Here is a 16,046-nt window from a genome sequence, read left to right on the forward strand (position 1 = left end):
AACCACAGGCTGTCAAGCTATAAAAAGAAAGAAGAAACACCATAAAAGTGGTTCATATGAATCATGTGCTACATAAGTCATGTCTTATGTCTAATTTTATAAAATAAAAGGCAGAAATCTCTGTTGTTAATCACAGAAAACATCCACAGTCGTTACGATGACAACAACGGTAGTCTGAAATGCAAAGTCCTAATTTAGTAACTTACATAAAAACAAAACACAATGGCTGTAAAATTCATGTTTGAGCTATGACTGTGTGTAATTTATGTTGTAAAACAAATTGTGAGCATCTCTTCAGGTAATATTAATCACAGATTTGAATCATACATCGAAAGTTCTTTCCCAAGGGAAGCCATGACTCAAAAATGCAAATTATCTTCTGGGTTTTGGGACTATAAACTTAACCATTTTATGTTTCTGTTCAGCACACTGTTGTATAACACATTATCACTCATAACAGGAATTGGATGTATTACAACATTGCACTTGCCCTTCAAATCATGTATGTTGTTTGAATGTCACCTCTGAGATGTGATCCGACATTAATTTAGCTGTCAATCATATAATAAACCGCCTGCCTGTATAAGAAACACACACACACACACACACACACACACACACACACACACACACACACACACACACACACACACACACACACACACACACACACACACACACACACAAATACAGATACTTCATTCCACATGCACCTGGTCATCTTCCTCTCACCTACAGTGATGTAAGAGATAGAAACTACGGATGACCTTTGCCCTTCCTTAGAACAATGCATACCTGTGCACACACGCCTGAAAACAGACTGCGGTGAAGTTTAGAATAGCCATTCACAATCACCTGCTCACCTGAGGCTCAGCCATCTATCACACCTTCACTGCAGACTAGAGGAAACACCTCCATCCCCTACAGGCAACACACACACACACACACACACACACACACACACACACACACACACACACACACACACACACACACACACACACACACACTTTAATAGAGCTGAGACAAAAGCTCAAATCAATCTATTTGACCCCATAATAGATTTGAAAGGAAAAATATATACATATTAAAGACTGACACAAATACACTTCAGATCAAAGCAGATAAATAGACATCATCTCTCTCATACAATAAATTGAAAGTTCAATCCAGAAGTGTAAAACGTAGAAATCTGAGATACAAAATCGGCCAGATTTGACTTCTGTTTGGACTTCAAGTCAATAAACCACATACCAAACTATTCAGAAATTTTTACATTTTTAGATTTAAACTTTCACTTGAATTAAAATATTGTAATTTAAAATCAAGGGGGGAAACTTAAATCTAAAGAATGCAAAATAAAGGCATTTTCACTGGTCTCAGACTTTTTGGACCCCACTGTATATAAAATGAATACAGTAGGTAACACTTCTATTATCTCATATTAATTCAATTAATTACTCATTAATAGATTATATAAAGCTGGAAAGATACATAGGTTATTTATACTGATATAAAAAATGTACAGTACTTAAATATTTGTATCTGTCTGAATGCACAATCAAATGATCATCTGTGGGTCATAATGTAATAATAATTCCCTGATAACTCTGAATGAAAATTTGAAGAAACTGCTACTAATATACAAATCAGAGTCATACAAAAAAGAACAAATACCCATGCACTGATTGATAAACCAGCATTGTATTTTATTTATTATTGTAACTAGTGCTTTGCAAACACAATGCTTTCAGAAAAGCAGAGGGACTTGTGGCACTCCGGAGAAAGAATATAGAAGAAAAAGAAAAAAAAAAAAGAGGAAAAAAAACACAATGAAAGAAAGATTATTTATATATATTTATATACCAACCTCACAGCATTTACTCAGCAAGAACACAATATTTGGCAACCAGTGACAACTCTAAAACTGCAAAAGTATAAAACACATTTAAGCATCTTCATCGAATACTATAATATGGATCTTCTACATTAACACTGATGACATAGAAAAACATAAAAATAAAAAGAAAGCTGCTGGACTTCAACAGTCATCCCTTCATTCGTTTAGAGGACATCAGAGTGCTTTTCTTCATCCTTCAATCGTTTAACGATGTTTGAGTGCATTCCTCCCGAAACTGGCAGCATTTCAGACATAGGCAGGCGTTATTAAAAAGTTAGGAGCCAATGAGCTGTGAGAAATATGCAATGCAAGGGGTGTAAGTTCTCTTGGAGAGCTCAGCAAGAGCCGCCTATCGACACTACTCGGCTTGGGAGAGAAACATCTTATGTACACATACACACACATTCATTTTCAGTCACACAGAAATAAAACTGTCTAAAAGATTACATACACATGTGTGCCTCGTACCGACATGCACCTATATAGACAAACATCACTGACAAAGTCAGTCTAACAACTTTTACTTTACCTTCTCCCTACAAACAGTCAGATGGATGCACACGCAAACATTCAAACACACTTAGGGCAAATTCAAACACAATAAATCCCTAGACAATACGCCAGGTGAAAGGCAACGGCACGCATATGACACCCGTTAATGATGATGTCATACACCCCCACAATGTCATATTTTATTTTTACCGGATTTCCCCCTAAAAAGATGGCAGGCAGAAAAACACACACACATTGAGGAGAAGTGAACTGTGTATACTGTATACTTCTACATAATGCCTGTCTAAAAAAAAAAAAAAAAAAGCTTCAGAGGATATATGGAGAACTGAACTGAAACATACATATGTTAATGGATATATATAGCTATATTTATGGATAGGTATCATATGCTACTACTGATATGTGTCTATGCATGGTCACTGTAACACTACGAACTCTGTTAAAGTGAGAGTAAACGATACTGATGGAAATAGGAAATAAAACGTCCTGTCCAGATGTCACCCTGTATCCACCCCTGTATCCATCCATTCATCCGAGTGGATCTCAATGTGGTGTGTGTGGCGATGAATGTTGGTCTTCAAGCAAGGAAGCAAGGGGAAACTAAACAGGTGTGTGTTGTTGTTGTTGTTGTTGTTTGTCACCTGTGATCTCCATCCTGGCCTCTATCTCTTCACATCCACCTTATAACATTCTTTCTCTCCATTTATCTCACTCCTTCACTAACACCTCACATCCTTGGAAGAAAGAAAAAAACACAAAGTCACATTTTGAGCATTTATTGCTGAAAATTCCTTAAGGCAACTTTTGAAGATTTGAATAACAATCCCTAACATAAGACATGTGCAAAAACACAGTAATGGTAATTCACCTCCAGAGAAGTGACTCAACGCGGTTGATGATTTCAGAGAGGTCAAAGGGGAGGGGCATGTCAGGATCTTCATTACTCCAATAGGGTCGGTCGAAAGGCGCTTCCTCAGGGGGCAAGCTCTGTGCCAAGCTTGACTGGCATCTGTTGGGACACAAAAGAGATCAACAACTTTATTATTAATAAAAAACAGTTATTTTACTTATCTATATTATCTTTCATAAACATCTAAAAAATAAAAAAATAAAAATACTGACTATTAACATTGCCAAAACCTCTGTACGGATGTGTATTTACACTAAAAATTTCTTTACAGTTTAAAATTTATGAGAAAACACCTCCAGGTTACCGCATGTGCTTTCCAGAGAGTGTGTGAATTTCACCCTAAACACACAAAGAAGTGTGTGTTTGTCTAGGGGCAGTCCACACACTCATTTCCTGATTTCTTTACGACATACAATAACCTGTCCTCATGACACGTTTATAAAGGAACGAAGTGTGTGAGTGTGTGGGTGTGGCTGGTATGGCATCATATCATCCCCTTGCTCTTCCTTTGAACGAAGCCCCAGGAATGCACTTCTGCAATCCTACAAGAGTAAGCAGTGTAAATCACCTTCTAAACACACCTGGTGCTGATTAATATCTCAATCATTTACACCTGGGCAGGTGAAGCCTGTGGCTTTAATTCCACAGTAACTTTGATGTTACTGCATTTCATTTTGTCAGCTAATTAATATACAGTGTGGTTTTCACTAGAATGTGACAATATTGCTTCTCGTAAATATCAAAAGTGAGTGTGAGAGAGAGAGAGAGAGAGAGAGAGAGAGAGAGAGTGTGTGTGTGAGAGAGAAAGAGAGAGAGAGAGAGAGAGAGAGAGAGAGAGAGAGAGAGAGAGAGAGAGAGAGAGAGAGAGAGAGAGAGATTGGCTTCCTTCTAAATCATGGAACTACTGACCACATTTACACCCTACACACCCTAATCAATAAAGATGTAAAACAGACCAAAAATTAAAAAAAAAATTCAATAAAGCATTTGATTCAAAAAAGCATTCGATTCTATTTGGCAGGACAGATTATATTATAAGCTTTTACAAAGTGTTGTAGGGGATAAAGTTTTTGACGTTATAAAATCAGTGTATTCAAACAACAAATGTGCAATCCGAATTGGCAACAAACATACAGAATTCTTCACCCAGAAAAGAGGAGTGCGGCAAGGCTGTAGCCTGAGTCTAACGCTGTTTAACATTTACATTAATGAATTAGCAGTGCAGTTGGAACAGTCTACAGCCCCTGGACTCACTCTACAAGACAAAAACATCAAGCTTTTGCTGTATGCAGATGACCTGGTGCTGCTGTCATCCACCCCACAGGGACTACAGCAGCACCTGGACCTGCTGGACAACTACTGCCAGAACTGGGCCCTGGCAGTAAACCTCAAAAAGACCAACATTCAGAAAAAGCCCAGATGTCAGGAACACAGATACCAGTTCAGTCTAGGCTGCACCGCCCTAGAACACACAATGCAGTCCACTTATCTCAGCCTGATCATCACTTCATCGGGGAGTTTCAGTCTGGCAGTGAATGCTCTCAAAGATAAAGCTCAAAGAGCCTTATACGCAATAAAGAAACAATTCCAGAATATTGAAATACCGCTTCCAATTTAGTGTAAAATCTTTGATAGTGTGATTCAGCCCATAGCGCTGTATGGAAGTGAGGTTTGGTGATCAGAGCTACACTAGATGGCACAGACATCATGCATGTAGGGCAGAATTAGCCCTATACACAGAATTAGGGGAAGTTGTGGCCTAATGGTTAAGAGTCGGACTTAAAAAAGTCTACAAATTGAATGTACAGTTCTCACCCCTTCAATACATGCATGTAGGGCGCCGAATTAGGCCGATTTCCATTGATTATTAATATGTTCACTGCATGTGTGTGCAAGGATCCCTCAAGCACTCTGAGTATGGGTCATGCATGGCTTAGATCAACTTTCACTCCCATAAAAGATCAGTCAAATTTTGAATGCATCTTAGATCAAGTCCCACAGCAGTACATTTTACTAACCAGTCTCAACTGAACCCTGAAAAGAGTCCACTCAGTCAGTTAGTTCTGAGCCTTACTAACCTGACTAGCTCTACTAACACTAACCAGTCTCAAACCAGCACTGCTTCTCATCCAAACATCAAAATAAATCCAATTATCAAACAATCTAAAAATACATATCTGGAACATTGGGATCAGGAAACTAAAACACAAAGTAAATTACAATTCTATCGAACTCTAAAATCAAATTATGAATTGGAAGATTATCTCCAGAGTGTCAGAGACGGATCCTGACCAAGTACAGGCTCAGTGAGCACAGTCCAGCCATCGAGACGGGCAGACACAGAAAGAGCTGGTTACCCAGAGAGCAAAGGGAGTGTGCTCACTGTCAGACAGGAGAGATCAAGACAGAGGCGCACTTCCTCCTTCACTGGCATAAATACATATCCATAAGAAACCTCTACTTCAACAAATTTACCAACTTAATAAAGAACTTTACAGCCATTAGTGAAACAGAACAAATAAAGATAATATTAGGAGAGGGACAGACAGTTGTACTTGCTGCGAGATACGTGTGGATGTGCCACAGCCTGAGAGACAGCAGGTGAATGTGCGTTGTGTGTGTTATCCTGCTGTCCACCACAGTGATCCTTAGTATGTACTGTATGTGTGTTTCTATGTAAGTTAAAGACTGTGGTATCAAATGTTCACACGTTATAATTTGTTACAGTTTAATGCTTCTAAGATGTTATAATATTCCATTCTATTAATATGAGGTTTATTTAATCATTATTATTATAATATATATATATATATATTATCTTTTTGTACATGTATACTAAGCTTTGGCAATATTTTATCATTTACAGTCATGCCAATAAAGCAATTTTGAATTGAATTGAATTGAGAGAGAGAGAGAGAAAAAGAAAGAAAGAAAGAAAGAAAGAAAGAAAGAGAAAGAAAGGCTGTCATTATGAATCAAAAATAATATAAAAGATGAGTGTGAACTTTTAACTGCACATGAAGAGAAACCCAAGGGTATGTGTAACACTGGCTCAGTAAAAGGGAATTGTTTATATCATCAGTGGTTATTTTTAGGGTAGTGAATATGTATAAATAGTTAGGGTAATGTGAATTTCAACATGCATCAAGATACTACAATTAGAAAGTTTTGGGGTCAGTATTTTATTTGATATTTTTTTTAAATAAATTAACTTTTATTCAGCAAGGAGATATTAAATTTGACAATAAAGACATTTTTAGTGTTCCAAAAGACCTCAGTTTTTAAATAAATGCTGTTTCTTTATTTCTTTAATTTAAATGGAGGAATCCTGAAACAAAAAAATGTAGCCTATTTTTTTTACTGTAGCCTATTTAGTTCAGTGCTGACACTCTCCACCTTTGACAGAGGGACAATCACTATCCTCACAAACACACAAAGTTCTCCCACAAACACTTGTCTCAAGTAAACATAGCCTACAGTAAACACTCATCGTCCTCCACTCAAAGACTGCAGCGGTGCCCAGAGGAGGCCAGTGTTATGGATGAGTCTGTGCTGTCCAGTGGTCAGAGGACAGCCCCTCTCTGACACTATTTGTGGTTATATATTTTGTAAGGGCCACTTAATGGTGGAGTGGCTCTCCTGTTAAGTGCTGTCTCTCCAACTGCACTGGCCACATGAGAGGCTGCATTACACGCCGAGGGTGGAATTAGCATATAGCTCTTCAATATATCATCCTCATACTGCATCAGGGCTTGACAATAACATCCGTTAACATGCGCTAAGTACCCTAATGTAGCACATCAGTTCATAAATAATACGAGAGCTTGTTCTAAACGAATGCGCGTGCGTGTTTAAACTCTCTCATCATTTATTGGATTATTTGAAGAGACAGAGAAGATGGACTGCAATAAAGATTCACATAAACATACACACTTAGAGAGATGGTTTGCACAAAGGTAAACATTTTGGCATCATTTATTATGTTGCTCCAAACCTGTAAATGACAGGTGGAACACAGACGGAGACATTTCACAGAATGTCCAAGGTAACAATAAACAATACTTTAACAGCTTTAACTGAGCTTAAGATAATATTTCACCATGAAGTAATATAATTTCAAGTTGTATAAATTAAAATTAATATAGACTACTGTTTTTTTTTATTATTTTGATCAAGCATACATTACATTGATCTAAAGCGCAAGTACAGAAATTTCATAATGTTACAACAAATTATAATTTAAATAAAGGCTGTTCCTTTGAACTTTATATGTATCAAAGAATCCTGTTCAAGAATCAACTGTTTTCAACTATGATAAGAAATGTCTTAAGAACCAAATCTGCATTTAAGAGTGATCTCTTTTCCATACAATGAAAGTGAATGCGGACTCCAAAGAGGACAATGCAGCAGCAAAAAAACCTGTAACATTATGTTATATGACAGTATTGCATTAAAAAGAGAGAAAATATGAACTCTTCTATTACTGATAAAATATCTTACTTGACAGCTATGGACACCATTCACTCCCTTTTGTGTTCCATGGAAAACACAAAAAATTTCAAAAGACAACATGGTTAATAAATGATGACAGGATTTTCTTTTTAATATCGTACAGCATTGTTTGTGGTTAAAATAAACAAAACAAAACAAAAAATAACTCAAGTTGTTCAAGTTGTTTGTTTCCTTTGTTGAGAACAAAAGAAGAATTTGTTAGAAACCAAACAGTTGTCGGTTGCCATTGACTTCCATAGTATGAAAAATAACTAAATAAATACTATTGATGTCAATGACTACCGATAACTGTTTAGTTACCAACATTCTTTGGAATTTTTCAGTTTTGGGTGAACTATTCCTTTGTACTGAATCGCCTCTGAATTATGAATATGCGTAACTGAATCATTTAGGTTTCAGAAATTCACATAGACATAACCCTGTAACCATCTGACTCCCTATCGCATTTCCACATGCAGTCAGTGGTTAAGCGTAAAGACACAAAGTGTGTGTGTGGACTGTTGGAAGTATATTTGGAAGTGTATGCCAACCATCCATACAGATTAACCTCTGTGAGATGCAGTCTACCTCTCCCATCTGACCCGCGCTCAGGAGAGATCGACGTTACAATCACTCATTTCAATTTGCTCTGAAACCCTATAACCCTACAGCCAGGCCTGCTGGAATAGCGAGCTAATGTGGAGGGAAGGAGATCTATCACCTCTGTTCTTCTGGGGGGCAGCTCACATACTCCCACCCGACACATTCGCCGCACTTGAACTTCGACTCGGTCCGCGAACAATGCAACGCACACACACGCACACCTGGCCTCCCAGCTGAAACTAACCACTTTAGCTAAAGTGAGTGTTAATTATGGACAGGCAAAGCAGTCAATAAAAGGTTAATGCAGAAGGCAGTGGATAAATTCCTTTAAGCATTGCATCACTAGGCCATCTCTGGGCGGCACGCAAGGCTCTCTTGGTGTCTGATCAATACATTTTACTGTAATGTTCTCCGCATCGATTTCCCTCGCTCTCTGAATCCTCCTCCAACTGAGATAAACTAGAGGAGAGGGGGAGTGAAAAGCAAGAACGAACTGATAAATGAAATGATTAAAACCCCTTTTCAGTTGGACTTTCCCTCTCTTTGACATATCGCTGTGGTTTATAGCACAGTGCTGGACTTCATCTGCGAGGTCGTACATTACCTGCCCCCCACTCTTAAAGGGAGTAAAATGCCCTTATTAGACAACATCCGAGCTTCTGCCCACCACCATTACGCTGATAGATGAAGGACTAAAATGCTGGGTACACAGACAGGAGACAATGCTAATTGCATTAGCCCACCAGGAGATCATTTACAAGCATACAGCTACAAATGGGCCTGTTTGGTTAGGACATTAGGGTGATGTTAGCCTGTGCGCTATCCTGTATCTGCATGCGATAAGCGGTATTTGTACGACAGTGTGTCTATACGAAGTCTGTGGTTTGTATACGCCTGCTATGAAATTTACAGGTATTTAATGGTGTAACTCATTTTGGGTGAAATTTTTTGTTCATGCACAGGTGTTAAGGGTGTGTGTAGTTTTACGATTTTTGGCAGTGTACTGACCCTGTTCAGAGAATGCCATCAAACAAGTCATGCAAAAACAAGTGAGTCAATCATAAATCACGATTTGGCTCTAAGGCCCACGCAAGCAATCACATCTCCAATATAAGAGTACGAACAAGCACACTGATAACATCTTCAACAGATTCTTCAGACAGTCTCATTTAAAACTATAAAAAGGGTTTGCCTGGTTATAAAACTTTGCTTTTTTTATTGTCTCTGAACTGAACTGGAGACGAATTTAATTAAGATTAAATAAAATGGTAAAGTTCAAACTAGGTTCAAACTGGGTAGTAAGCACTAAATGTATTAAGCTATTACAGACTGAATAGATCTGAACGGACATCATTTGTCAATGAGATTTAGGAACAATAACAACTCAGTTTCATCAAATTTCCTTGTAAGAAAGCAAGTTCTCTGTTAACTGAAGTAAAACTAAAACTTACATTAAAAAGGGAGAAATTGAAACTAGTCTAGAATGCATTTTCATGGCTCCAAAATAAAATAAAATAAAATAAAATAAAATAAATCTGGAAGTAACTTAAAAAGTAGATACATAGTTTAAAATCTCAGTAAACATATCTAAGTGTGTGTGTGGGTAGACTGGTGAATATGTGAGTGAATGAGTGGTATTTGATTATTTTAAAGCCTAATAAAACTAGCATCTAATCTACCATTCCCCTAATTAATGGCTACCATGTGTAAGTGGGTTGGAAGACAATGAGCAGAGCTATATTTGGGTGGCAATGAGTCCACAAGAAGCAGCAGGTTTTTAGCATCTGCACGCCAACAGCTCACAGCAGACCACATGAAACAAGCTCTCCCAAGCTCTACCACAGGACACACAGACACCGCAAGAGAAAATGGGGACAGACCCCACCAGCACACCTTTACTGAGACAAGCTCGTCTGATGTGGTGAGAGTGGGTGTCTGGGTCCTAACCCAACCAGATGACATGAAAAACACACACACACACACACACACACACACACACACACACACACACACACACACACACACACACACACACACACACACACACACACACACACACACACACACACACACACACACCGGCTGCCTCTAAACTGTTCTCATAATTGGGGTAATAAAAAAGGGGCTGAAGATTGCAGAGGAGGCCACTGCTGTCTCTGAACTCTCAAAACCAGGTGGACGTCTATTAGCCTGTTAACACTGTAACAAATTATCCAACACGCCCCTCCGATCGCCCCCCTCAGGCCTTGTGAAAGAACGCAGCCAGATGTCAACACCAGCACCGGTTTACAGCACACATGACACACTGGTACACACGGAGACAGGTTGTAATAAGAAGGAGTGTGTGAAGAGGGCAACAGTCAAGTCTGAAGTCATTTGTCTGTCAGTCAGCTCCGTTAAATGACACTTGAATAAAGATGCATGGGTCTCAGTGTCCTTTTGGGCACTGTCCCACCTGGACAGTGGTCCCTCTGGGTGTCACCAAGGTAAAAACAAATAGTGTTGCTGTAACTTGTGCCCTGACATGTCCAACCACTCCATTTTGTCACCTACTGAGGTGACAGCCTGCCATATACAAAACTGTGATATTCTGGGCCAAAACTAATTAGTGCGTTTAAAAGACACTAGGGGTTTTTCCACTCTGATGGTGTTTACTTACATGTCTGAATGAAATATGGAGAGATTGGAAGAAGGAAAAGGCTATATATGCGTATGTGTGTGTGTGTGTGTGTGTGTGTGTGAGAGAGAGAGAGAGAGAGAGAGAGAGAGAGAGAGAGAGAGGTGCCTGAGGGAGAGGAGGTTATGAGGTTCTGAATGTTTACAGTTTTTCACAGGGGAGTGTTTGAGGGACAATAAATCTTGAAGTGATCAGAAAGTGCATAACGGCAAGGTTGAGAACACTAACACTGCGTTTAACATGTTAAATGTCTGCCACATGAAAACAGACAAACGCACCAGTAAAACGATCAGTCTCATGGATACGTTTAGGAACATACACCTGTATGCATACGTGTCCTGTACGATCAACACAACATACACAAGCTTTAGCCCTGTGGGCATCTCAGAGTGGAAAGACATGAGAAAAATGTGCCTGTTCTGATGGTTTTACTGCAACTTCAGTGACCCACACATGACGGTAGTCACATAACCAGCATCCATCGGACATCTATAAAGCCCACATTATCAAAAAAGTCTGCAAATTGCTGATATGGCAAAGAAAGAAAGGTAATAATTCATAAAGCATAGCATTTAAACTGGTAAACACATAATATACAAAATAAGTACAAACTCAAAACCATACATTTTACAATACTAATTAATCTTTAGGTAACATTTCAATACATACAATATTTTTTAAATTTTCAAGTTGTATAAATGAACCTTAATATAAACTACTGTTCAATACTTTGCGGTCAGTAGATTTATTTTATTATTATTATTATTATTATTATTATTATTATTATTATTATTATTATTATTTTATTTTATTTTTTTAAAGAAATTAACATTTAATAAGCAAGGACAAATTAAATTGATCAAAAGTGACAACAAAGATAATGTCATATATGTTATACATAATGTTAATAATAATAATAATGTTACATACAATTTCTATTTCAAACAAATGCTGTTCTTTTGAATGTTCTATTGATCAAAGAATACTTAAAAAGTGTCAAAATCTGTTTTCAACATTGATAAGAAATGCTTCTGGAGCACCAAATCTGCATTTAAGAATGATTTCTGAAGGATCATGTGACACTGAAGACTGGAGAGTAATGACTGCTGAAAATTCAGTGTTGCGATCACATGAATAAATGACATTTTAAAATATATGACATTTTAATTTGTTATTTTAATATTTCAAAGTGTTACAATTTTACTTTGTTTTTGATCAAATAAACGTAGCCTTGGTAAGCATGAGAGGCCTAAAAAAACTTACCAACCCCAAACTTTTGAAAGGCAGTGTATTATGAATGAAAATAAATTAACAATGGCATATGGTAACACTTTATTTTGTTAGTCCACTATAGACATTCTACTTACAGTGAGTAACTTGGCTATAGGCATAGGCTAGTGCATACACACATACACACACCAAATTAAACAGGCAAACACAATAACAACGAATGACGTGAAAGTGATTAGATGATTACAGTGGCGGTAGAAGTGGACAAAAACTAATTTTGGGTGGTGACACTAGCCCTGTATCATTATTCTATTCAAACAGCACAAATGAATACATGTCATCTCATTAGAAACAAACAGACCAATGTTCTAACACAAATGCCACTGTTTGCCAACATATCCTGGTCACGTACCACTAATATTTCGCTTCCGTAAACTCAGAGGACAGAACAGGTTGGTCTCAGTTACTAAGAAATAATTACACTGAGAGAGCCGCAGGTGCTAAGTGTCATGTTGTCACAAATGACAGCTGCTAATAAGAACGTTTGAAATAAGACGTGCTACCTCTAAATGGGCTTCTGGGGTAATTTAAGAGTACTGGGTGCGAACTGACAAAGTTACAAAGTGACAGATAGTAGAAAAGGAATTCGTTCAAATATGAGCAGCATGCATGCAGTGAATCATCTACACAATATGCAGAGTGAAACTAAAAAAAATAAATAAACAGAAGATCAAATTAAAGAAACGGGAGAGAACATCCACCAGGTGTCTGAATCACCTGCTCCTCCTGCTGTGTGAAAAGTGTTTTTGCAGCTTATGAAGTAAATAGTCTAATTAAAACAGTGTGGCATTTAAAAGCCTGTGAACTGCCAACAATTTGTTTAAGGGAGCGGTCAGGCCGAGCAAGCCCCTTGGGCACTGCAACGAGCAGGTAGCAGAATCAAACACATGGGTAATGGGTGGAGGATATGTGTTTACACAATGAGTGTGTGTAAGAGAGAGAAAAAGGGAAGAAAAATTAAGAGAGCAAATTAAATAACACATTTTCTGTGTTCATGCATGTGTGTGTTCATTTAAAAGGATGTGTGTGTGGTAACGGTACTGAAACACCGTAGTTAAAGTGATAGGTAAACACATGCTTGACACAATCAAACAGGTTATCTTTGTAATGAATAGAATGGATATTTCCCATCCATTGATATTAGGAAAATAATTTGCTGGGTAATGTACCCAGCCCTTTGTCTACACCGTCTGGGCTTTACTAGCGTCAACACGCAAACAAAAGCCCACAATGAGGGTTTACAGAAGCCTTTGTGTTTTTGCAGTGGCCTCATACCTTAAGGACTAACTCAGACATTGAGACTAAAGAGCACATGAACAATTGAACTGGAGAAGGTTCTTAAAGAGGACAATGGGAATGTTCCTATTCAAACAGACATTTCTATAAAGCACAATAGCAGGACAAACATAAGATTTGTTTCAGTTTCCAGTAAAACTCTTGTAATGCAATACAACAGTGTGGCGAATCAGGACAAATACAAAGAAAATACATGTTCAAAATTATTTAAAGAGGTCATAACACTTTTTTTTTTATCTTTTGGTCCACTTACAAAAGGTTAACCATAATTAGTTTTTAAATGACCATTTCACCCTCTCTAACCCTTAAATGTGCCACTTGCTGAAAAACAAAAACATACAATTAAAACTTCAACACACAGCTCCATTCAACTTGTGATGATAAAAGATCAAGAGATCACATTTACTAAACTGCAAGCATGTTCTTGTGTACTAGTGATTCTTGGTATAATTAATAATAATAATAATAATAATAATAAAATACCAACCAAAAATTCTGTCTGAGGGTGTATTAAGAGAAGTGGGGTATCATTTGGTTCCATTTTTTAGTGCTTTCATTAACTCTTAAAGGGCCATTAACACAGAACACGTTTATGAGTTTAAAAGAACAAGAAGCATGGAAGTTGAATGAAAAAAGCAAAGTCTAGAAATGTACAATGTTTTTAGAATGCCATGAGCAAGAAGCAGCAAAAGTTGTAGGACATGAGCACAAACACGTCCGTCTACTGCATGTTTACATAAAACAATAGAAAAGCAGCACAGTGGAATGCAACAACAGCCCCTAAAGCTACGGTCGCATAGGCAAATTTTAGGAGAATTTCTGCACGAAAAAACGGTCCATTTTCTATCGTCAGTAGTGTAGCAATGAATGACGCACAGAAATCAATTTCAAACCAAACGACTTTCTGTCAGTCAATATGGTGAATTCACATAACCCTTTCACCTTCAAACGAAATTCCTGAATGAGTGGATTCCTTTAGAAATTACTGGATTTCAAATTAAAAATTTGCAGAACAGCAGTAAATGTGACTGCACTTTAACTATTACATTTATAAACTACATAAAAAAACATAAAAATACCTGCTAGCACATTATTAACAAACCTGTTCTGCACAATTATTACAGACATGATAATTATAGTAATTTAATTGACAGCACAATCATATATTTAAATGGTACACAACTTTCCTGTTATCATATGGGGGGAAAAAACGTCAAGTCAGGGAAATAATTAGTTTTTTTCCTAATTCAAAGAAACCACATGGGGCTCCAAATTTAGTTTTTTGTTCCAGTGGCGGTTTCTTAATTCTTGTTGGACTCAGGACAAAGTTGAAGTCATGAAAATTGTTTTCATAGTATACTCAACTCTTTTATCTCAAAAGATCAAGCAAAATTTGATTCCTCGTGATGTGACCTTTACGTTTTTGCAAGTATAATTCGGCATCGCTGTGTTTAGCAGCAGTAATTGTTTCCTCTGCTTCATGCGATTCCCATTAAAGCTGCATAAACCACACTGTAATCTTTCTGAACCTCGTTGGATGGCTGCGTTCACCCACAGAGCTCAGCTACGGGGGACGGTGAGATGACCGGCTTAAGGGGTTAACTGCTGATCTGGAAACAGCAGGATGGATCGCTAAAGGGGCTCAGTTGTCAGACTCCCAGACCCTCAGCTGGCCCAAGGCCAGTGTCTGAGAACAAACAAGTATGAGCCAGACAGCCCAGTCAATCTGAGAGATTACAGTCTTCACAACTGTTTAGCCTCTGCACTCCTGGAACGAAACGGCCAACACAAAGTACAGAAAGTTATCATCTGTGTCACTCAGGAGTCTAAAGGCTGCCTGTGAATGAGAAAATGAAGTAAAGGGGCAAAAATTGGCCAGAGAGGAGGAGGAAGAGGAGCATAAAAGAGAGGGGGTTAGCCTCTCAAGGGACTCCCAACATACACGGAGTACAACATCAACATGTCACCATTCATTCCCCCTCCTTCCTGTAAATCTGAGGACCCTGCAGCCTCTTCAGGCCTAATGACTCCTGACTCGCTCCGTCCACCTGCAGCCACATGGCTAGAACAGACAGAAAATCATTCAGCAGCTTGCCTGGATGAATATTTGATGGGGAGAGAGTATTTTTGCCCATGGTGAATAAGAACACAGTATGTGTGTGTATTGTGTGCGCGTCTTGCCTTTTATACATCTATCTCAAGAAAAATTCCCCGAGATTTTTTTGCTTCCCATAGCTGATAAACGTCATCTAAAGTAGCAGTTCCTCCGCTGTTAGCATCAATCAGTGCTTCCATAGAGGTCAAAGACAAACTTACTGTACCCTGTTAACCACACCACTGAAAATTTTTATCTAACCCATTGCCAA

The 16,046-nt window shown here is 38.0% G+C and overlaps 1 protein-coding gene across 1 annotated transcript in view; it reads right to left on the reverse strand.

The window, feature by feature from the left end:
- Nucleotides 1-1,688: 1,688 nt before the first annotated feature.
- LOC109108396 (alpha-ketoglutarate-dependent dioxygenase FTO-like) overlaps nt 1,689-16,046 on the reverse strand; it is a 133,748-nt gene continuing 119,390 nt past the window's right edge. Inside the window, exons 9-10 of the mRNA XM_042727870.1 lie at nt 3,282-3,422; nt 1,689-3,147 (exon numbers count right to left, since the gene is read on the reverse strand). Coding sequence (XP_042583804.1) covers nt 3,141-3,147; nt 3,282-3,422 — 148 coding nt within the window. The 3' untranslated portion in view covers nt 1,689-3,140. The remainder of the gene's footprint in view (nt 3,148-3,281; nt 3,423-16,046) is intronic.

This window comes from Cyprinus carpio, chromosome B7 (genome assembly GCF_018340385.1).
Source record: "Cyprinus carpio isolate SPL01 chromosome B7, ASM1834038v1, whole genome shotgun sequence".
In the NCBI taxonomy this organism is placed as follows: domain Eukaryota; kingdom Metazoa; phylum Chordata; class Actinopteri; order Cypriniformes; family Cyprinidae; genus Cyprinus; species Cyprinus carpio.